Source organism: Oxyura jamaicensis, chromosome 3, assembly GCF_011077185.1.
Source record: "Oxyura jamaicensis isolate SHBP4307 breed ruddy duck chromosome 3, BPBGC_Ojam_1.0, whole genome shotgun sequence".
NCBI lineage: Eukaryota > Metazoa > Chordata > Aves > Anseriformes > Anatidae > Oxyura > Oxyura jamaicensis.
The window spans coordinates 72,282,829-72,306,562 of record NC_048895.1 but is presented as its reverse complement, the minus strand read 5'-3'; the positions used below and the strand labels follow the sequence as shown (position 1 = coordinate 72,306,562).

Below are 23,734 nucleotides of genomic sequence, written 5' to 3'. Positions count from 1 at the left end.
GTACATGCTGCTGTGTTTTGTTCTGGCTTGGACCAGTGTTACTACATGCTGCTCCTAGGAGCATCAGGCCTTTGTCTAGCACAGTAAGTCTGTTTGCAAGTAACGCTTTCATGACTATTGTGTTGCCTCAAAGGATACTGGTGCTTTCGTTGTTACCACCACAGAGGAAGTGCTTCACTAGTTTTCTTCCTTTTGTACAGAAGTTTTGTTCCTTCTCGTGTGTTGCTTTTAGTTCTTATTAGCAAATGTGTTATTGGTTCCAAGCAGTGGCACTTTGTCGTATTGATGTGCTCTTGCTATATATAATATAGCATTTCATAAATAAATATAAGTTAGGTTATACTTCCTTGAAATTACTTTTAAGTTAAAAATCTAACATTCAACAGTTTTGCTTCTGTCTCTTGCTTTTTCTCTGGCCGTAATTATTCTGCTGCAGCTGTTCAATGAGGAATGAATACATGGTGGGGAATAGCTGCAGGCTCTGAGGAAGGGCTGCCTCTCCTACACAAACAGGTGCTCAGTGCACTTGCAGATGGGGCTGCAGATCACATGGCTGCTGCTTTTGTCCCCCGGTAGAAGCACTGCATGACACTGTGTGACATGGTTTTTCCACCGTCATCGCTGCACCACATTAAAGGTGCAGGTCTCAACTAAGAGGTTACTGCTTCCCTTTGATCTGCCTGCACAGCTGCAGGGAAGTAATTCCCTCCCATCTCTGACAAGGTAAGTCTAAAAACAGACCCCTCAAACACCTCAACTCCACCAGCAGCGATGGGTGGCACCAGGAACAGGGTCTGATTACTGAGAGAATCATGTTGGCCGTACCCCCGTGAGCACTGTAGTCAGCTGAATCTGTACTGTGAGTTAGACAGTCAGAGTAATTAGCAGTTACAGACTGATTTTGTTCCATGCTTCTACTCGCATTAGTTATGTCATGAGAAATTTGGTCCAAGTATATCAAGCTTGAAGTGCAGTCCTGAGACAGCAACATGGTTACTTCATACAGGTGTTTACAGGTCCTGAGAATGACCTGGACAGACTGTTAACATATTACTGTATATATGAACAAAGGGCAACGGAACTGAGGAAATGGGAAAAAAGACTACCCAAGTTTCATACGGACAATCAACTGAAAGCGTCTCACCATTTCGGTATTTAGCTGAAAACACCTAAAAAACAAAAGCTCTGAAGAGCTACAAAGTGAAAATGCTGCTGTGCTCCTCAGGTCCCAAGAATGAGGAATGTCCTGCAATGGTCACAACTACATTTGCAACATGTTTTTTATGTAGAAACACCTGGAGAGAGAGTAGTTCTGGTCTGTGTATTAACAGTTAGTAACAGAGTTCAAAGGAATCAGAGACTTTTCTGAAACAAGATGATTTTTTTTTTTAAATGATGAATCCTTTAAGAGCTTTGTAAGAAAAAAGTTGCTACATACCACTTCATGTTCAAGTGTCATTTACCAGTTAAGGATGACTGAAGGTAGTACAATGATTACAGATACTTTATTTTTTATTAACAACATTGATCACCGTTTTTCCACGTGCATGTCCTTCTTCCAATTTCAGAAAGGCCTTGGGAACTTCAGAAAAAGGGAAGACTTGGTCAATAACTGGTTGAATCTGTAGAATGAAGTGTTACTATGTTAGGAATAAAGTAACATACAGGTAGCACATACATGCTTCAAAGCTGTGTAAAGAAAGGGGAAGGTTTCACAATAGTATTTAAGGCAGAAGTTGCTTGATGTAGTGACTAACTTTTAACTTCTTTTATATGGCTGCCTCTCTGCCCAAGTTTGGAAACCTCTTTAGTAGCACAGATCAGAGCCCTACCCTCGGACTCTAAACATAAAGTTGCCACGCAAGGCTTCAAACTCTTGTATTTCTATAAGGGTTTTCTTGTTAAACCCAGTAATTTTTAAAGGGTCAGATGTTTTAAAGATACCTATGAAGCTTCTGCCCATCTGCATCAGTGCATGCCTTGGTATCTTTAAAAGACCTAGCCGCAAATTAAGTACAAAAAAAAAAAAGTACACTAATGTTTATTGCTGAATCATTCAGATACACTTGAAAACTCAGCTGCTGTGTTATTCCAGTGGGCATAGACCATTAAGCCCAGCTTGCATCAATTGCTATTTTGGCATTAATTTTGTAGAGTAGCTTTCTGGATTGTTTTAGAGTAATCTCTAATAATGAAGGTGAAACTATTGTATTGGCCGTGCCCATCATTGACTAAGGAGCCAGAAAACCCCTACCAGCATTTTCTTTAGATACCACAGTATACCTGTGGAGGGGGAAGAAATCCCAGCTGCTTCTGAAAAATATTGGTCACTGCCAGTCCAAGAGAAGAGCCCGTCATCCCATTCCGAGTCAGCCTTCCAGAGGCCAACATAAGATCCGTACACAGAACTGCCTCCCGTACATCCTCCCGCAGCCCCTACCCTCAGGTGGGTTCCTGACCTTGGGCCCCCTAATACCAGCCCAGCATATGCTTGTGCTTTGATCAACTGATCCGAATCCTCTTACCAGAGGAAAACGTGAACGCTAGGTAGGTGTGCAGGTAGCTCTTCTGAGCACCCAGCACCCCCCCGGCTGCACAACAAATGCACCCTAGTAGTTGTCTATGCTCACACAGTGCCTCCTGCCTGGTCATTTTCCTTCAAGTCTGCTCAGTGCACTAGCTCAGTGCACTAGAGCAGCTGCTATTTTTGGTTATATGCTAACGGTATTCCACGACAACAATCAAATTGTGATACTGCAATGTCTCCTAATCTGGTTCCTATGATTTTCCTTTTTATTCCATCAACACATGCGTAGCAGTAATGTCCAAGTGGACATGACGGAACAGGAAGAAGGAGTGAATCCCTTTGAAGAAAAAGTCAGAATTAGCATCTGATTCCTGAAGAATGCAACTGTGCAAATCTATTCACCAAGTGCCTCAACTCTGCCATGCTGCAGGGCACCAGGCTGGGAAATTTCATCCCCTTGTTCAGCCACACCAGTCTCTACAGCCAGCCCTCTAGCAAAGTGTGCAGAAACAAGCAGCAGAGGAGCCACAAAGACGCTGTTTAACACTTGCTGCTGCTCAACTGGAGAATAAATGGGGGGGGCAGGCTGACTAAGTTCAAGACAAAACCCCGTTTAGGCAGCGTACAGCACAGAGTATGGCATCTCAGGCCTCAGCAAAGTCAGGGACAGGGTCCCCTGGCAGCAAAAACATGGATGAGATAATGTCTTTGGGTAAACTGAGTGTCTGAGTGAACGGCAGCTGCCGCCGCCGTGACAATCAGCAGGAGACACGTGCTGCTCAGCAGGGACTGTTGAGAAGACTGACCCTTCCCTTCATAACCTGGTGGAGCTGTGCACGAGTGCAGTGTTTGTACAGGCAGTTATTGTCAGTGGCAGCTAACAAAGCCGTGCTTCACTTCAGAAAAAGAAGCCAGAACCTCAGCCTGCTGGGGCATGGACACAGATGACCCTTGCAGGGGGAGAGGCTTGGTTTCAGCAACGTTAAGGAACTGAGAAAAAAGACACGACCATTAAACGTCAGTGTTCTGCTACCTGCAGTCACTTACTGTGGGCTGCAGCTCCTAACCCAGAGAGCGCTCTGCGTGCTAGGCAGAGTTCAGAGCACATCTGAAAAGTGGTGACACAGGGATTCAGAGGAACCCCGAATTCAGCCCAGCAGTTCAAAACACCCAGTGCACTGCAGCCACCAAACCCTGACAGCCCATCTGCTACGTTGATGTAACCCCTAGTGCCATTTAAATGCTGGCTGTAGGCAATGCTATAGAGACATGAATACTGAATTGATGATCCTGACAATCTAGAGCATTAAACATTTTATCTGGCTGGCTGCTCGGTCCCATTGTTTGAATAACCCTGAAAGGGCTGACCGTGTTGCAGCACAGTGATTCACTCAGCTTTTACCATAATCCACTGACTAAGATAAAATTTCTTCCTGTGAGCAGACAAACAAGTAGGGAAGCGTCTGCTGTTTGTTGAATGTGCGATAAAAAATGGAGATTAACTGGATAATAAAAACACTGCCTATTTACAGCCACACATCAGTTCCTTGCCACAGGACACCTATTTGTTCAGGGAAAAGGGATTAAACTAAAGTCTGGGAGAGAAAGGATCACACACGCACGCATTGAAATGTTTATCTGAAAACAGATTGGGACTGAAAGATGTTTTCTTCCTCTTCATTCCCTCTGATGTTGAACATACTATAGAAATAAATCTTAGCTCTCTTGAAACAAACTTACATGTTTCAAAAAATAAAGAGAGTAATTGCTGATGCTGATTAAGGCACAGAGCACCGATGTGGCATCATACCCAGTCCCCCCCCCGAACACGGCAGGCTGTGAGCAGACCTTGCAGGAGCTGACTGGTCAGCAGAAACACTCCAGCTAACAGCAAAGTCGAGCCCACCCTTGGAGGTTTCCATTTCTGTGCTAGCAAGGCCCCAGTTTCAATTAATTAGGAGGGGAAAAGCAAGAAAGCATGAAGGGAATGATGAAGGCTTTGACCCTCGTTACTAACAAGTTGCTCGTCAGTTTGGAGCTGCTTCCTGCCGCTGGAGGGAGATGTAGAGCCTTGAACTTCTCAGAGGAGAGAAAAACCAACCCCCAGGACCCACAGAGCAAGATCAGCTCAGAAAGAAAAGAAAGAAGTCCTCTGACTCCAAGGGCAATGACGGAGCATTGGCTCTTCCCCAGGTTTGTGGAGGGTGGCCTTGCTCAGCAGTGTGCCTCCCTCCAGCTGCTGTCCCCCAGCACATGAGCCGTGCCTTGGCATGACTGCTCATGGCCTGGGCGATGTGCTCCACTGGACCTCAACATCCTCCAGGGCTTCCTTTAATGGAAAAGGCCAGCCTGCCGTTTTGACTTAACTGAGCAGGAGGATAAAGAAATTACCTTACCCAAACGTGGTGCATGAACCGAGGCATGAATGCGAAGGCTGATACCCTGCTTTGGCCTTCAGTGAGTCTCCCTTCAATGTCAATGAGACCCAAACAGCAATTGTTACAAGAACAGCCCCTGTCCTGCAATAAACATGTAGTTACCTGTGCAATACTTCATTGCCATCTCATGGAAAAAATGCTGAGTTCTGTTTCTGACAGAAGCTGCTGTTCCTGTCATTCCTCCCCTTAGCTGAGCACGTCCTTCCCTAGTGTACTTGCACTCTGTGTTCCCTGGTGTCAGCCCTACCCCTTTCTCAGCCTTTCCTCCCACTCAAATGGTGCGCAGCGTGTATGCTGAGCTCCATACTGCTTGCCTTCACTAGGTTTTAGGGTCAACACTCACTGATGACAAAGATCAAAGGAAGTTCCGATCCTCTGGAACAGCTGACTCTGGTCACAAGTTTTAGGAGCAGTTTTACATGGAGCCAGTGCCGGGTTTGACTCTGCACTTCAGAGAATACACACCTGCACCCATGAGCACATTAAGGACACTGGGCATATTTACACAAATGCTTAACAGAAGTAAAAACCAGCCAACACAGTTGGCACAGGCGCCCAGAAGGAGAACAGTGGTGAGGTGGTGCAGAGCCAAAAGTGGAAGGCAAGTGCCCTGGGGTCTACTCCCACAGTCGTCTTACCAACGACTCGTATTACCAAACTTCGTTACTTTTTCAAGCCAAGGTGCATTCTTTAATATCAAACGTCTAACAGAAGCCCAGAGTAACTCTGAGTATCAACTACAAGTATTAAAATACCAGAAGATAAATCCTAGTTAAGCAGGCTGTGGTTCAGAGTGTGAAGAGGTTTAAAAAGGTTCCTTACCTGACCCTGGCAATAGCTTCTACACAACACAATAAAGAGCAGTAAGAACCTGGAACAAGCCCAGGAGGGTAAGTGCGTGCCAGCTTAGTCCAAGTTTAGATCAGCAGAAGTAAGGAAGACAATTCTAGGTTTAGTTACTACTGAGCTGTGCTGAAAAACTATTAACTAAAGGAAAAATTAACTCTCTTCTGGAATCCCCAAGCACACACATTCATGGTAGGTGTCCTGCGAATTATGCTGGTAATTAAACTGATGTGGGGCAACACCACCATATGAATGAGACAGTACAGATTTTGGTGTAGTTGTATGAAATATAGAAAGGCATGTTATATATTTTACAGATACTATAAAAATATTCCCTTATGACCTGCATCTCCTTAGGCCTCAGCAAATTAAACTCACAGCAGACACGAGCTGTCTACTTGACCCTGTATTTCACTGCTGTGCTGGGCATAGCTCCCTACTAGGAGATGAGAGCCCAGAACGCTGGTACTAACTTTCTACAAAATATACAATTACATCAGGCTCAGACAACACATTTGATTAAATACCAGGTATCAGCCGATTTTTTTCCAGACCTCCTCATGGTTTATGTGAACTCACATACTCAAATGCTATTTCTCCAGTTTGCAAGGTTTCCATGAGTCTTCCTCACAGACATTTTGTGACATAATCACACTCCACCTTCAAAAAGGGTACGAACAAGCCACTTCATTTGTAGGCAGAGAAGCAGATGCGTTTTAATAAAAATCATTGTTTTTTTGTTGGCCATAATTAACTGCAGATAGAGGCTGCTTTCTGAAGAGACAGGACTGAAAAGAGTCTTTGGCAACCCCTCCTTGGTTATCATCTCTGGGCTCTAGCCAACAACCCACCCTGGCAAGCAAAAGCACTGCAACAAGAAAACACAAAATTAAAGAAAAAGGTACAAGCTTTGCAATACAGCAGGGAGAAGGATGCTCATTGGAATGAGTGTGTACAGCACTGCACTGGAAGAGGCACAGCAGGGCCAAAGAACAGCGCGCATCCTGTCCTTCAATCCACAAAAGCAGGCTGCTAAGTCACCAACTAGCCCCGGCAACAAAAAGTATACAGAGTATCACATCCATGTTACACAAGTTACAAGCATGCAATTGCTTTTCTTATGTGTGCCTGTGCTGTAACATTTATTCGGAAAGGCAACTATGCAGAGGATGATCCTCTCTTGATCTGAGACTTGACTTCTTCCTTTAGCCTCCCTTCTCAGAAATCACATTAACCCACACTCTGCCATGGTCCAGCAAGAACGTAGCAACCTACTTTCCCCTTACTGCACTCAGGAGTCTCCTGAGCCTTGCCTTCCTCCACCAGGCTTTACAAAAGGCAAAGTAAGCGCTCAGTTATAAGTTACAGGTTTTCCACCAGTTTATACGAGGTTGATGTATCTTCACCAGGGACTAAATGGCACGACTTCAGAAAGGAACAAGAAGTTAAGCAGCAAAAATCAAGACTGTCAATGTTAAACCCACAACACTAATCACAAATTCATCAAACTAATCCCTACCAAGCCTTTCAGTGACAACGCTGCCAGCAGAGGCCAGTGACAATGCTTCAGCAAATGGTATGCCAGCAGATCTACGTCCTGAACCAAAGACTCGATTGATTTCAGATATCTTGAGCTGAAAACCTCACAATTTGTAAGGAATGCTCTGCCATGGGAAGAGATTCCCAGCTCCTGACAGGCATTTCATCAATTGATTTGGTGGACCCCGTGTCAAGCCAATCCTTACTGGCCTGTAATTAACTGGCTGAGTTTAACCCACAGAAGAGACATCTCAACAGATATAAAAGTAGCCAGTATCTCTAAAATTGACAAGAAAATATTTTATTTTCTGCATGTCCACTGCTGTTGCAACAGCTTCCTGGCCCATCAACCTCACAACAGTCTCTTGGCAAGATGTTATGCTGCAAGGCAGTGAAAACAGCTCATAAGCTGAAAATGGTTTTACAATCCCCAGAACCCAGCTGATGTGCAGGTACATTACAAAAGGAAAATGATGTTCCTTCTTTGCCCTACCAGCTCATCAAATTCCTCCCTTCTCCTCCCCATTAAAAAAGGCTGCTCAAAGAACTCTTCCTGATAGCTGACATTTTGCAAATCTTACTCCTTCTTGCAAAAATCACCTGTGTGAATTGAAACCCAAGTACCTTCAAACAGAATACCTCCTTTGTGCCCTTTCTTCATCCTTTGTGCCTATTGTGAAGGACAGGGATTCCTTCTGCTTTCACAAAGCAAGATGATGGAACACATCAGGACTAAAAATCTGTGTTGGTGCACAAGGACTCAAGAAAGAGAACCTGACAGATATCTGCAGCTGCTTCAGGGGTATGGTCTTCAAAGCTTCACATACTATAACATCATCTACACCATCAGCTCTTTTCAATTTCCTTCATTTAAATCCTCCCTCATGATTTATGCTTTCCTGAAAAATGCCTCTCTTTCAGAAGCTCTCCTATTCAGACATCACACAATCCCAAAATTAAGATGTTTGTAACAGAAGAAAGGAAAATTCACTGAAATTTCAACATAACCAAATCTGCAATACTCAAATCTGTACTCACTCAAAACAAGGTCCAACTACATGAGCTCACTTTGCTGGCTTTCCCAAGTCTTCTTGCTACATTCTAACAGTTTATTTATTTATTTATTTATTTTCCCTAAAATCCTCATTTATTTTGCTCCAATTCAAACACAAACATTTATTCATCATTTAGTTACAGGAGATTATGGTATAGTCCCTCCAACATCTCTCACCTCCCCTTTTTCCAAATACCCGCTACTCTGAATGGAGGATCTGTCCGTTTAAGAAAACTCGTGTCTTGAAAATAAAACTCAGCCTTGCTAACGTGTATAATGGAACACATCTGGGGGATACAAGACTGTTGACAATACAGCTGTTTACAGTATTTTACAAAATTGAGCAAAATACTGGTAGAGCAATGACTATGCAGATAAACAGCCTGACCTTATGACCTGTTCTAGCAGACACAGAATAATTAAAAAAAAAAAACAAAAAACCACAAGCAAACATCTTTATCCTCACGATCATCTTACAACAAAAAGTACATCAGGACATTCATGTATGTATGTATGACGTACATTTTAAAAGGCATTACACTTCACCTGTCCAGATTATTAGGCAGACGAACACTGGTTAAGCTCTATCTCTATTGCATAAACAGGTGCTTTCCAAGAGGCTTTCATGGGAATATTCTGCATTTCTGTTTTGCATACAAGGCAGGAACAGAACACAAAACAAGTTGTGACTGGCTAAGGATCAGGACAAATGGTAAGAACGAAGACAAGGACGTTTCTGTTTCTTCATCAGTTATAATTTAGTTGTGTGTTTGGATGAGATCATAGGATGAGAAGCATCTTCCAGGGTCTCTTTCTAGACTATGGAATAAGGCCTTAGGCACTGCACAAAGTGCAATGCAGAATGGAATAAAACTAACCAGAATCAAACTTCACCACAGCTTATTTGCTGCTATAGCCTCTGTTTATGAGTAGGCAACTTTTTTTGAAACACAGACTCTCCTCTGGCTGTATCAACCGCACCCCAGTCACAACAGAGGGATAGGAGTGGCTGAAATCAGGATTTTTACTCTGACCAGCAGCACTGAGAGGGAAATAGAAGCAAACAGGTCCTAAAAGTATGACAGAAATGGATTTGCTGTTGTATGAAATTTGGGAACATAATGCACAGAGAAAAGGGAGATCAAAACTCAAAGTGTCTTCAAGAGTGTTAGATTTTTCTAAATAGGCACAGCCCTTGAGCACAAGACAGCGTGGCAGTTCACATACTGGAATTCCTAGCTGTCAGGACAGACTCCGCTTCCTCCTCTCCTTAAGCACCACATAAAAAGATTACCAGCAATTGCCTATATTCTGTGCTCTAGAGATTTTGCCAACATGAAATCCTCCAGAAGAGAACACTGCCAGGACCGACAGCACCACACATTCCAAGGAACAGGTGATAAAGTGCTCTCACACACATTTTGTACATAGCTCATAAACCTGAAAAGATCAGAAAAGCAGTAACCTATCTGCCACTTCATGCCTCTCCCCCAAGTCCACTACTCTGAGATGCCCCCAAACCTTACCAACACTTGCAAGGTTTCAGGTCATGGTGCTGAATCACCACAAACATTATACTCCGAAGCACTGGGATAATTCAATACCACTTTGCCAACGCAGATCATCTACGACCTGAAATAACCTGAACATTCTCATTTTGCACATATTATGCGCAAGGCTCCTGATCATCCAGGCTAGGGAACTTTGCATATGCAGATATACGCACAGTCATGTTCATCCGGACCGAAAGAACCAAATGAGTCCTCTGAAATAGTTTAATTTTCAACAGTTCACGCTAAATGACTCCCATTGGCACTAAAACCAATCACTAGATGTTCTTTCCTCGTAACTCCCTGTGTTTTTAAAAAGGGTAAGATGGAGAGGGAGAAGGCAGAACACCCTTAGGGATTATAAATACCTAAATTCATTGCTGAAGGCAGAAATTAGAAACTGGAACAAATCAATTAACTAGTTTTCTTCACTGTGACTCATAACATTTTATTCCTCAACTGTGAATTACACCATTTTTGAGTCAAAGCAGTACCTCTTTCAAAGCAAAACCACAAATAACTGACATACCTTTCCCGAATCAACTAGTTCTGCTATTTCATCCAAACTTGGGCCACTTGGCATAAAGAATGCCCACCGATAATGGACTCCTTTAAGGAGGTGCTGCAAGAAAAATCAAACGTATTTTAAAAATCATGAGAAGAAACTGAAATGAGAAATAGAAGTAAGGACAGCAGCACTACAAACACAACTTAAGGGAAAAAAAAATAATATTTGCTAGTGTCTGAAAAAATACTGTTACCTAAGCATATGGATTAAATGTACAGACAGAGATGTTGTATTACCACAATAGGATCAGGATGAATTTTGTGTCCAATTGCACAAGTCAGCGAGTTGAGAAAAACAACGACCTTGTCCCCACAGCTAGAAATAGCATTATTTCTTACATAACAGAGAAACGATGCTCTATGCTTACGCACATTCAGAAAGTGGTTGAAATAAACCCTCCTATACAACGTTTAGAACCTTCCTCCTCAGTGCCAGTGATTAAATGTTCCACCATCACATCTGCCAAAGCCATCACCATCTGATGACAGATGGCAGCTCATGCAAAAAGCATTTTAGGAAGATTACACGAGCACAAGTCAAGAGCACTTCCTCTGAGAAAGTTGTTATAGGTGTAAGAGTCTTCATCTACCAAAGAGAGCTGAGTTTTAATAAATGGCATACAGTGCTCCCTGTCATGGAAACATGCAAAATGATAAATTATATTACATGATTTATTTCCAGGCTTTTCATTTCATTTTTGAGCTTTCCTTTGAAAATATTGGTACTGGACCTAGAATCTCATTCAGTCATTCCATCACAGGAAAACCATGGCAACAGCTTGAAAAGCATTCATTTGAGGAGCAAGTACACATGTTGAGAAGAAAGGGAAAAGTTCTAAAAAGCCTCGCTGAACTGGCCACTGGGAGAATGTTTTAAACTAGAAAAATCAATATCACGATCCAGACACATGAACATGAAAGAGATTAAAGACTTTTGAGCCACCCTCAACCACTTTTATTAGTGGCTGGTGCTGGAATAGGATGAAGAGAATCAGTCATGGAACAATGTTTCAGAGAAACCCTGACCAGCCTAAAGCAAGTAGCAAAATCCGTCCCTCACTTCAATGAGGCAGGGATTTGTTCTGTTTACTATAAAACACTAGCTGTCAGCGGGACTCACTAGGAGGCCATATGGAAAAGGCTACAACAAAAAGCACAACAGGGAATCAGAACTTCAAAGCACCCCAAATTACCACATATACCAGTCGGTACCATCCCAAGTATTTTTTTTTTTGGTGCAAGAAAGAAGGGAAGAATAAAAATGCATCTGTAGTTTAAAGATACATGAGGAAAATAAGGTAGATGCCTCCAGATGAACCACCTCACTACAATCCAAGCCACAAAGGAAGCCCTGAGGATACAACATAACATTCAAGTACATAGAAATGTGTCAAATACCTTTACAGTTTTGGAACCAATGGTGACTCCTGTTTGCAACATGCCATCAGCTACTCCAAGTTTGTCCATGTTGATCAAGAAAGGTGTCACTAAGGTAACATATGTTGCTCCTGACCATTTCTTCAGGATATCGAGAGCCCACTTCTCAGTGGATCCACCGACATTATCTAGGATGAAATCAAATCTGCAGACATGTAAAGAACAGGCTTAAAAACATGATATGGGGAAAATAATCATGATTAAAATTAGGCATATCAGAAATTAGATGTTACATTTCTACTTGTCATTGCAGTACATTAAAACAATCTGCCTGCAAGCCAATAGCAAGAAAGTGTCAAGACTTCAACTAAATGCCAGTTTTACTGTAGAAAAGGAGTTGAAATTGCAGGTTATTGCCCATTCACTGCACAGCAGATACAGGCTATTTAAATAATTAAATTGCCCTTCAACTCCAAAAAGCAGACTTTTAGATGCACAGATGCACTCCCTCTAAAGCCCTCTAGAGCTTTCTCCCTTCATCCCTCTCGCTGAGACTACTGGAACGGGCTTGAGGTCTGGTCCTACCATTCAGTGGTACGCTATGTTCATCTAAACACTCATCTGGACTCCTGCCCTGACCGGGAACATCTCCTGTTCATGCTGCCTTTGCATGGAAGGCAGTTCTGGTGGCCAAAGTTACATAAATTAATCAACTGACATTTCATCTCCACTAACAGCTCTCTGCATCTACCTATTTGAAGTAGAACCTAACAACGCAAAGGGTCTAAAACCTCTTCACAGAATGGGTATATGCAGCCTCTGGCGACAAGCCACAGTTTTAGCATTCAATCTCATTTATCCCAGCATGCAAACCTGTAAAGGCTGAATACATCAACTGGGAGCTATGCACCTATTCTGTTAGGTGCACAGCTCATTCTCATGCGTAAATTCCCAGCAATCTCCAGCCTGGAATAGAAACACATTGTGTATACACACGTATCTCATTTAACTAACCCACAAACATGAGGAAAAATCCCTTTTGCAAATAAAGAAGTTCTTATCTCTGGAAAGACAGTTTGCCTGCCTGTCTTCCAAGGGTGTGATTTCATGTTATTGTTCAGTCAACCTGACAGCTGTCAACAAAACAGGAATTAAAAGAGGGAAAACTAATGCCCCAGAAAAAAAAGCAGCTTGCCACAGAGTCTGAGGAGTCAGTACAACTGAAAGGGGGAAGGTTGTAGGACCATCCCTCTCAGTATACATGACTGACGGGCTTGGCTGTACTGTAAAACTGTACCCCGATAAAGTGCTGTTCATAGCTCCTAGAAATGGTTGCTCGCTAGATCGGGTGTTTAGCATTTAAGATGTTGACTAGCACAGTTTAGCACTGCTTGCAAACTGCTAAGTTCATTTTTGCATGGTCTGCCCAAACGGACAGTGCCAATATCCCCAGGACTGACCTCAGGCCTGCCACCAATCACACCGTAGATAAAGGGCACAGGCCTTCTTAGCACAGTTATTACTGAGATTCTTTCATAGATTGAACAATTTCTATTTCTCCTCCCAAATTAATTCCATCTAGCTAAAAACAGCAACTTAACTACCATCTTCAAATAAAAGCCCCAGCAGACCTCGTTTAAACAGATGGAAAGATTACAAAAGCAAAAAAAAAAAAAAAAAGCTTCAGTTCTAGAGAAACCCCCCAGCTACTTTAAACATAACTGTTGTGACAAGATAAATGCGATTATTCATCAGAGGCAGCTGTACTCAACATTACAAGAGAGAAACTTACTCCCAGTTATGTAGCACAGCGGCTAGAGGACTTCAGGCAAGTCACTTAACTGCTTTATGACACAGTTCTTCCCTGCACGAGATCAATTTTGCTATTTACTAACATCACACAGGATTCCTGACGTTTGTTTTAATTTATTCATGCGTTTTAAGTGCTCCAAGATCCTAGAATGGAAACTGACAGAACTGTTCAAATCACAGTCTTTGAAGAGAAGCATGCGAAAGTGTGAGCTTGCTTCCACAATCCCAATTAACTGGCTTAATCTTACAATGAAATCTGTGCCTGCAATACCCACTTGGCAAATTACATTTGAAAAGGGCTGGGATAAATTTGCTTTAGAAAGTAAGGCTTTAGAAACGGAGAAAAAAAATAGAAAAGAGAGAGTCCTGATAGACTGGAGCCAAGAAATCAAAAGGCAGAAAGACTAACCGCCAGTTCCTTCATCTCAGTATTAAGCAATGCAGACACGTACAAGGGTAATGTTTTAAGCTGCTCTTCCAAATTGCCAGATTTGTAATCAATCACATCATCTGCTCCAAGCTTTTTCATCAGCGTGCTAGCATCGTGAGAACACACTGCTGTCACGTGAGCACCCCAGGCCTTCACTAGCTAAAAACAAGGAGGGAAAAAAGAGTGAAAAGTATAGAATGTAGTGAAACAATGAAACAACTTAAAAAGACAAAATCTCATTATATTTGTATAAGTGAGTAGTTTTAATAGGGAGTGGCGGGGACTGTTCCAACACGGGGTGACTTGTCACGTGGTTAGAATTTATCAACATTTAAGGCATTTTTAAGGAGTGGGGAGCTGGTGTGGGCAAGGAGGTTGTTTTTTTTTTAATTCTGCTTGAAAATACTCGGTCTCAGGATAAGTAAGATTTCAAATAAAGTACTCAGTTTGCTTTCTGAATCTGGTAATTCAGACCCTAACTCTTAGTCTACAGTTATATAGCTAACAATCTATAAACCTGTCAGCAGATCAACCACTGTAGGGATTAAAACATTTTATCTTTGTACTTGCTCATTAAGTATTCCATACCTCTATCTCACTGTAAATAAATAAAATTTTAATAATAAGAAACAGTCATCTCTGATTTACCACAGGGAGGATGTCAGGTTATCTTCTACTCTTGAAGTTAAAGCAGAGTAAGGACTTTTGCTAGGTATTTATCTCTTCTGTAATTCTCATTTTCGTTCAGAATAATCATTTTATTTTATTTACTCTGGATTAATTATATAGTTTAACCAACATTAATCAGGTACAAATCACAAGTAGTCAGTGGTTGGTTGGCCTTTTCTACTGCCACTTGCTTCATCATGGATCAGGCAAAGAGTATACTGCTAAAAATTCTCTTATGAGTCTCTTAGAACCATTTTGCTTATGGTCCAGTAGCACAGGACACAGCGATAAAATCACACAACCCATATTTTTTTCATATTCTCAAGAGGAAGATGTTTGCACATGATGACACCACTCAGAATCACAATCCCCCAGTTAAATGAGAGCACAAAAAGAGGATGTCCCACAGTTAATGGATCACTACAAGACTATGCTGGCTCTCCAAAGTTTAGGACTACTGGGATGAAGGAAGGCAAAAAGGCAGCAGAGCAAAGAGTGAGGGAACATTAATCTAAGCCATTCCATACACTGCACATAAAAGCCTCATGCCTCTTACATCAGCTGACCACCCACAACAGCTACACATACTAAGATATTACAGAAAATCACAACTGCAATCATCTACATTCTCCATCATTTCTCTCCTCATACATCCAGTTGTTTTCATATTTATGGAGTGGAGCTGACTGAAAGATAATGAAAACAGGCTACATATTTCAAGTTTCACAAATCAAGAGATATCCTGTTTCTGAACTGTGAAGCGCAGTCTTTTACTGCCTACACTCTCAACGCCTTTCTTTGAAACTCCCTCCTTCCTACTTTAACCTAATACGATATAACAAAGGGAAGGGAATAAATTTCAAAATATATCACTTTTGGAGATCTGATGGATCAGTCGGTAGCTCGCTGTTTCATTTTTCCTTCCCTCAATTCCCTTCTGTTAAATTTTGGTTGTACTGAATAGTTCAAAGATGCACCCTGTGTGTGCTGTGCTCTATTACCTGTACAGCAAATGTACCGACTCCTCCTGAAGCTCCTAGTATCAAAACTCTGGAAGAGAAAATTAAAATTTATTAAATAGTATTTGGCATAGTAACTACACATTCTAATGCTTCTTATTCATCTCCAAGATTACTCTAAGGAAAAGATTATATTTTTCATTCAAAAAGATGGTATTATTCATTCAGTATTACTTCAGATACCTAGTAATGTGACTTAATGTCGCTAATCTTGTTTCCTGTGCCATCAGCATTACCTCAGCCCAGCCTAAGAGACCTCCTCACATATGCTTTCCACTCAATCCAGGCAGTGGAGCTGTCAGCAGTAACATTTATCACCATAAAACCCTGTCCCAGTCCACACTGTCCCAAAAATAATTCCTTAGTTTAGAACAAAGTCATTAAGAATGTTTCCATCTCCCAGACTCCATTGACATATTTCCTAAATAAGAAAAAAAATAGACTTGCTAACATTCTACATAAATTGATGTTATCTAACAGAAGAACTGCTTTAGTATCCTATTACTTAGAGGGACTGGGGACTTCAGAATATATGGAACATAATTTTCCGGTATCACTGAATATTTATCTAGAAGAAAGATAAAACAGTGAAGAAGCCCCATAAACAAGTTCTATTAAATTGTCTGTCTTTTGCTTCAGATAAAGGCAGTAGTATTTTTCTAGTTCAGTATATCTCGACAAGTCACTGTAAAATGCCTATTTGTTTTAATAGGTATACAAGCAAGAAAATAAAGCATTTATTACCAAGGTATTACCCAGTGAAATTTCTTTTTAACTAAACATACTATCCTAAATTTCATAAATATGCATGCAACTTTAGGGGTGTGAGAAACTTACTGTTAACAGCCTAATCACTGCTCAAAAATGTCATTAATATTTTAATTTATAAACTAAGCTTCAGAAAGAGAATTAGTAAGAAAGCCTTGCAGATGATGCCACAGTGCTTCAACTTTGGACCCATTTGCTAATTCCAGAACAAAAGAAACATCCAAGATGCTGTCTTGGCATAGGACCGTGAAGCATCATGTTACTCAGAACTTCAGTTTGCCAGAATGATTCCAGTACCTTCAAAAGCTGGTGATGTTCCTGTTTTAAATCTCACTGAGCTGGATGTGGAGGGAAATTGCTTTTACAGTCAAAATTGCGCTATACAACCTGGAGTTTCAGTTTACAAAAATTCTTTGAAGTAACCTAAGAGACTTGGCTTTGGTAACAATACCCATTCTGAAAGGGATACTCTTTTGTAACTCACCAGATTCTGTTCCCTATTTCACTGATCCAAACTGCAAAAATTCAGATTAAGAATTTGAAACCACAATCCCTGCCACTTTAAAATCTGCCAAAATGTACTTATGCTCAGAACCATGCTTCTAACAACAGATGTCTGAAGCAACATTTATGTTCAGATTATCCTTGAAAAGACCCAGGGATGCTACAAAGGACAGTCACAGTTAACTCTTTTCAAAAAAACAAAACAAAACAACAACAGCAACAACAAACAAAACTTGTTAAACTGTGTTTCCAAAGCTCTAATTTCAAAACATACATTCTGCTCAAGGATTTACATAGCAAGAATAGTTACAGTTGTGGGGAGCTGCTTAGCTACAACTTCAATAGATACGCTTGAGATTCCTGAGGTAGAAATCTGGTCCAGATTCGTTTTCTTCCTACATCACATGGGCTATTTCCTACCAAAATTTCTAATTATTATAGCTCCCTCAAACATAGTGACTTTAAGAAAGCTCCTTACTTCTGAGACAAACTGTGCCTACACCCCACAGAGCAATCTAGCACCCTCCAGGCCAAGTGGCAAGTGACTGACACCCACACTGCTCACTGGTCACCTGCAGGAGACTGTCAGCATACTCCACAGCACTTGCCCTGGGCTGTGTGTGTGCTGCTGTGGCCGTCACACATCTGCATGCAGGGATTTTTTCAGCTCAAAAGCCCTTGTAAAAACAGGAGATCGTGTGCCACAGCTCAACAGCTGAGTGTTCTTACAGTGCTGGGGACAAGGCATTCTGTCTGGCATGACTTAAGGATTCAGGGAAGTGTTTGAAGGTGCAGGAGCTGTTACAATATAAAATCAAGTTCCATTTGATGAGGCCAACAAAATTTCCCTAACAGTTAATCTTCTATTAAGAAGCATTTACCCTATCAAGAAATACTACAGCCTATACTCACTTTGTACTTCTCAACAGATAAAATGATGAAATAACAAACAGCCTTTGGGAAAGAAAAAAAAAAAAGCAACATTTTCTTGGAGTATTATATCATTCAATTTTTCACGGTAAAAATATAAACTAGGAGTGTAACTTTAATAGATTAGAGGAGCAAAATCCTAATGTATCTCTTCCCACCATACTTACATGTATGAAATGTTGACTCTGTATTTTAGATAAAGACTCTTGTTTCATATCAGCATAAAGTCTTCCAGGACTTCTCAAATTGTCAGGTTTGCTTTTATCATGCTTTTTGCATGCGAGATTTAGCAACTATTACTAACAAGAATATTTCATTTCTACTGAAACAGGGCCCTCACAGACATGAGAAGCTCTCCAGGTTGTTATCCTCAGAGAACTTCAAAACAACAGAGCCATTCTGAACATTTTGGGTAACAAGCACATTCACTTTTACCTTGTGCAAGAATATTTACATAAATCACAGTAGTTTATAACTTGTAAAAACTTGTAAAAGTTTGTGAAAGCACGTGCAGATGCAGAAGGTAATCCTGACAGGTAAAAATACAACCAGTGCTGAACTGATAACAAGTATTTGTAGTTAGCCCACCCTTCCACCTTAAAGAGGCAAAGAAAACAATACACACCAATAGAAAAACTTGCTGGTTTTAAGATGTCTTAACACTGCAATAAAGTATCAGTGAAGGAGCTTTCATCAAGGAATACAGATGCTCTTTCAATGTAAGACACACTCTTGTGTTTATAAACACCTTTCTACATAGCTATTTACATACACCTACAGGAGACAAAAAGACCAACATAAAATTACTTATGTAGGTAACTTCTTACTATTATGTTCAAAGATTTTGAGAAATTAATAAACATGACGTAAATTCTTGCCTTATAAGATTACTGCCTTGCAAAATTAATATAAAGTTCATGAAATATATTTCTGCATAGCTGCTATACTGCATTATATGTATTCTCCTATAAGAAACTTTTCAGGGGAAAAAAACAACATGTAAGTCATTCTCTGCTGCTTTTACAACTCCAAAATTTTAGATGAGAAACACCGTAATTTTGTAAGCACATAAAAATGTTTTTGCTGACAGAACGTTTAAATACCTACTGGGAACATAAAAGTAAATGATAAAGGTAAAGACGTGATGTAAGTGAAGTTTGCATTTCACTTTGAACAATCAAAATGCTTATCTAAAGATTGGAAAGATACTTTAAAAAAGGTTAGCCTACCAACGTTAATTCTATTTACACATGAAAGATAAAATAATCTACACACTTAAGAAATAAAAAGATGATACATTCAGAATTTTATCACTATATCAAATTAATTTCAGTGATGTCTCTGAAATTGTTTCAAATTTTGCCATTTATTTTCTCAAAACATTGTTTATCTTTAGAACAAACAATTGTTTTATATTTTCATGATGAAATTTACTGTAATATATGAACAACTCCTCCCTCCATTACCTTCTAAAGAGGTGGGTGAAGAATTTCAGTTAGTCTAGTATCCTTGTGTTGCATTACAACAGTAACACCCACGATAAAAGGTCAGGTAACCAGATTCCTACTGCTCCATTATTCTTTTATGACTTAAACTTTTGATGCAGCATGGCTGTTTTAATGATTATTTTTCAGTTTCAGTACTTTTACTTTTGCCCTTCTTCTGTTCAGAACATTTTGCTATCTATTTACACAAACATCTGACAGCCAAAATAGCAGCAAACTTCCCTTATCAGGAGAAAAATGGTACCTGCTCCAATTTTTCAATGCATTTTTCTTCTGTTCCTCCATCTGCCATTGTCAGATTAACAGGCTGATAAACAAAGCCAATTTCTTCTATTTGGCTGCTAGTCTTGCCTGTTTTCCCCTCCTCTTCTACCTTCCTGACCTCATTAAAGTCCTGTCCCAGAGGTCAAATGAGACCCAGTCACCTGGTTTTTGTTTGTTTGTTTGTTTGTTTTTAAATCTGAAAAACCAGTCTGCCCCAAATGGTTCCTGCGTGCAGGAACTGAGCAACTGAGTGAACCACACCGTGGTTCAAGAAGGCCTTTTGTGAGCTGTCAAGATAACAGAGAGAATTGTTTTGGGATAGCTGTCCTAGCAAGCAGAAAGGCGAAGTCCTGACGCATTCCTAAAGATACCATCCTTAAATTCTCTACATAGTCAAATACAGTACATATACGTTATATTATAGGTAGGGGAAGTGAGGCTGCACCACCAAATGATTAGTAAAACTTTATTTAGGCTCCACATCTGAAACTTCCTATACAGTAGCCCCTTCCTTAGCACTTGCACAGACTGACCCTAGCATCTTCAGCCCATCTGATCTTTGGGAATGTCACAGTACAACAGTCTTCATCACTGCCAGACATGTCTTACGAGCTGCTTATCAGTATAAAAATGAAACATTAAGTTTTAGCACCGGAACTGGTTACTTACCTTTTCCCGCTACAATTACTTTGGTTCAGTCCTCCGACTTTGTTAATGGCAGACCACGCCGTAAGACCTACGTATGGTAAGGAGGCAGCTTCTGTGTGACTGAGACATTTTGGCTTAAAAGACACCTGAAATAAAATCAACCTTATCTAAGTCACCCAGCAGATCCTATGTGACACTGAAATATTTAAACAAGCTTTACTGAATTGCAGATCGTGTATTCCACATTTTCAACTATCATGAAGATTCAAAAGTAGCAGGAGTCAAGATCAATCCAAGCATTAAGAAACAGTTATTTATGCACCAAAGGGGAAAAAAGAGAACACCAGAATTCACAGTTAGGGCTTTTTGTCTGTTAGCCACATTTCTGCAGGTTTACCTCATTTGCACTAGCTACCACAAACTCTGAGAGAGTGCCTTGTTTCCATGGAGGAATTGCTGCCCATACCTAAAATCAACCAGAAAAAGAACAATCAACTTTTGTGACTTAGCAAAAGATCATACCTATATTGAAAAGTTTTATTTATTAAATAAATCTTTTTTTCCTTTTTTCTCCAATTTGCAGAATGTCTTCACTGTTGCTTACCAGTTGCCAGTTTAGCTTACTCTTTAAACAAAAAAAAATCAGAAGAGCAAGTCAAGGAAGGATTGCTGAGTTATGTAAGTAAACTATACCGTGTATAAAATACACTTTTTCAAAAAAAAACATGAACTACTTCCATGGCAGGAAACCTTGGGGGGGAGGGGTGGGGAAGGCAGAATTTGCTATAATGGTGAAAGGTGAACTGGTGAAAGGTAAACAACTGGTAGAGGTGAAAGCAAGTAATACCAGTATTTATGTGGGAACTAAGGAAGTGATTCTTCAGAGTTCCTACCCTTACTAATTAAATTACTCAAGAGAAAAAAAAAAAAAAGGAAGAAAAAAGAAAATTAAAAAAGACTCCTTCCCCTTAGAATTCCAACTTCAGTAAAAAAAAAAAAAAATGAAGCCACACCTTGAGTGCACTTAGAAATATTTAAATTCCTCTCTTGCTACCACTGAAACAGACCAAAAATTAAAAGTCAGAGGGAAATTATCTTGCAGAAGCAAGTCAGGAAAAGGTAATGTTTTTGAGAGAAAGAATTTAGGAAGAAAGCATGCTAAAAATTTATTGCAAGACAATCCTCATTCAGAGTGCAACAACATAAGAAAATCATTTTCATAAGAGGGAAATGAAAGCTGAACAGCTCATGGTATATTTTAACTATATGCTTGTAGTAAACATCAGATTAGTGGCATCACCTCATCTCCAGGTTTGAAATAAGACACACTTAGTCCACATTCCATGACAACACCAGAAACATCTCGACCAAGCGTTAGTGGAAATTCAGTTTCCGTGCTTTTGATTTTCAGGGGATCCCGCTTCATATTTAACGCGGTTGCACCATAACCACCTAAAAAACATGAAATTAATTCAGTAACTGGACAACGCAGTTTAGAAGGCATTGTCTGTATATAATATGCCTCATTTTCAGTACACTCTGTATTTCTTTTATGATTTAAGCATGTAGAAAATACTCAGTATTTTTACAGATTTTACTAATAACAAGCAAACCTCAGTTATGGTCTATTTGCCCTCCCCCCATGAAGAGCACACAGTACATGCTAGAACACAAATCACCATGTAACAATTTAATAACCTGTTGTCATGATTTAATCACTCTAAACAAAACGGCTTTTTATTATAAAAATATTTAATGTGCAGTAACAGTCAGAAATTCTAAAAATTCTGCTGGACACGCTCCATTTTCCAACATCATCTTGTAGCTAGGAATCCAAAAGAACTCCAGACTTTCAATTCACCTTTTCAAGTCAAGTACTGTAAACAAAACAACATAGATATAATTGTAAAAATTAAGGAACACATACTAAGATGAGTAATCTTAACTTCTGTTGAGTATGCAATAGCTAAATACTGTGGTGTCCAGGAACTACATATCCAATAATACTTCTCAGCCTTAAAAAAAAAAAAAAGTAATTTTTAAAAAAATCTGCATTTGGGCATGTATGTCCTTTTCAGTTATTTGGAAAAGTCTGCCTATGTGACCTATTACGCTATGAAGTGTTTTAATATGGAAATGAGAAGAAATGGGTACAAAAGCTGACACCTGTGAAGCAGGATGAAAATGTAGTTTCTTCCACATCATTTAAATTGAACTCAAAATACCAGTTGCATCCCAGTAGCTCACGTGGGTCACAACTGCAATCCTCAGATAGCAGATGTCACATAACGAAACCCACAATTATATATGAGGACGTCTTACAATTCACTTGTTAAAGACCCAAAACACACATTACTGCTCTGTCAACAGGCTTCCTGCAGGTGCTGCTGAATCTGATTTAATAAGCAGGATCCCTTCTCAGCATGACGCACAAGGTCTTCTGCACTGCAACCTTCCTGTAATTTGACACCTGAAACTGAGGAAAAATCTCATGAAATCTGTCAAGTACAGAGTCACCCACGGCTACAGGCTTCCTGGACGAGTTCATAGCAGGTACTCAGATGCCAGCTGAGGATGATGGGAGACAGCAACGTGAAGCATGGCTTGTGTTAGCTCGCCCACACTGAGGTGCTTTTGACCTTCAGCCTCACTGATCCCAAAGAGAGGGGAAACTGGGAGCCCCCCAGGGGAGGCCCTGTGCCTCCATGGAGAGGCCACCACCTGCTAACACCCTGGTGGCGGGGGGCAAGGGCCAGGAAACCAGTCGCACCGTGACGATGCCCCTGGGAAGCAGAGGGAGCTGTCTGGGGAGCTTCACTTCGGCGACACACGAGGGTTTTACCTCACGGCCCTGCCGAAGCTGCACCGCAGCAGCGCGGGTAGGGCGCCCCCGGGCCCCGTCCCCGTCACTTACTTCTCATGCTAAGGTCTATGGGGTTCAGGCTGGCGGCGTGCACTTGAACAACGACCTCGTTGGGGAACTGGATGGCGGGGAAGGCCATCTCCCTGGTGAAGCGCAGCACCTCGTTGCGGCCGTAGCGGTCGATGACCCAGGAGGGCATGGCGGACCGCGCTCGCGGAGAGCCGCTGAAGCCGCGCACCGGCGCCCGCCCCCCCGTGCCCCGCAGTACTCCCCGCGCCAACATGGCCGGGAGCCGCCCCATCCTTCCCGGGGTCCCGGTCCCGGTGCCTGTCCCCGTCCCCGTGCCTGTCCCCGCCCGGGAGCCGGCCCCGCCGCCCGCCGCCCTCCCTCGGCCCGGCAGCGCCCGCGCCCAATGCGCGGCCGG

At 41.2% G+C, this 23,734-nt stretch overlaps 1 protein-coding gene across 1 annotated transcript; it reads right to left on the bottom strand.

Moving 5' to 3' along the window:
• Positions 1–1,486: 1,486 nt before the first annotated feature.
• On the bottom strand, positions 1,487–23,559 carry RTN4IP1 (reticulon 4 interacting protein 1). Its single transcript, XM_035321416.1, has 9 exons — positions 23,362–23,559; positions 21,748–21,899; positions 20,845–20,913; positions 20,469–20,593; positions 15,811–15,859; positions 14,163–14,299; positions 11,920–12,103; positions 10,484–10,576; positions 1,487–1,622 (listed from the first exon to the last, which is right to left on the bottom strand). Exons 1-9 carry the CDS (start codon positions 23,507–23,509, stop codon positions 1,506–1,508), a joined length of 1,074 nt encoding a protein of 357 aa, XP_035177307.1. The 5' UTR covers positions 23,510–23,559; the 3' UTR covers positions 1,487–1,505.
• Between the last annotated feature and the right edge of the window lie 175 nt (positions 23,560–23,734).

What these genes read in the sequence shown, in the direction of transcription:
- RTN4IP1 (XM_035321416.1), bottom strand. Translation starts at nt 23,509, where the DNA reads ATGCCCTCCTGGGTCATCGACCGCTACGGCCGCAACGAGGTGCTGCGC. An exon ending in TGGTAGCTAGTGCAAATGAG is followed by an intron (nt 20,594 to 20,844) that starts GTAAACCTGCAG and finishes ATTTTATTTCAG; the next exon opens with GTGTCTTTTAAGCCAAAATG. An exon ending in TCGGTACATTTGCTGTACAG is followed by an intron (nt 14,300 to 15,810) that starts GTAATAGAGCAC and finishes CCTTGTTTTTAG; the next exon opens with CTAGTGAAGGCCTGGGGTGC.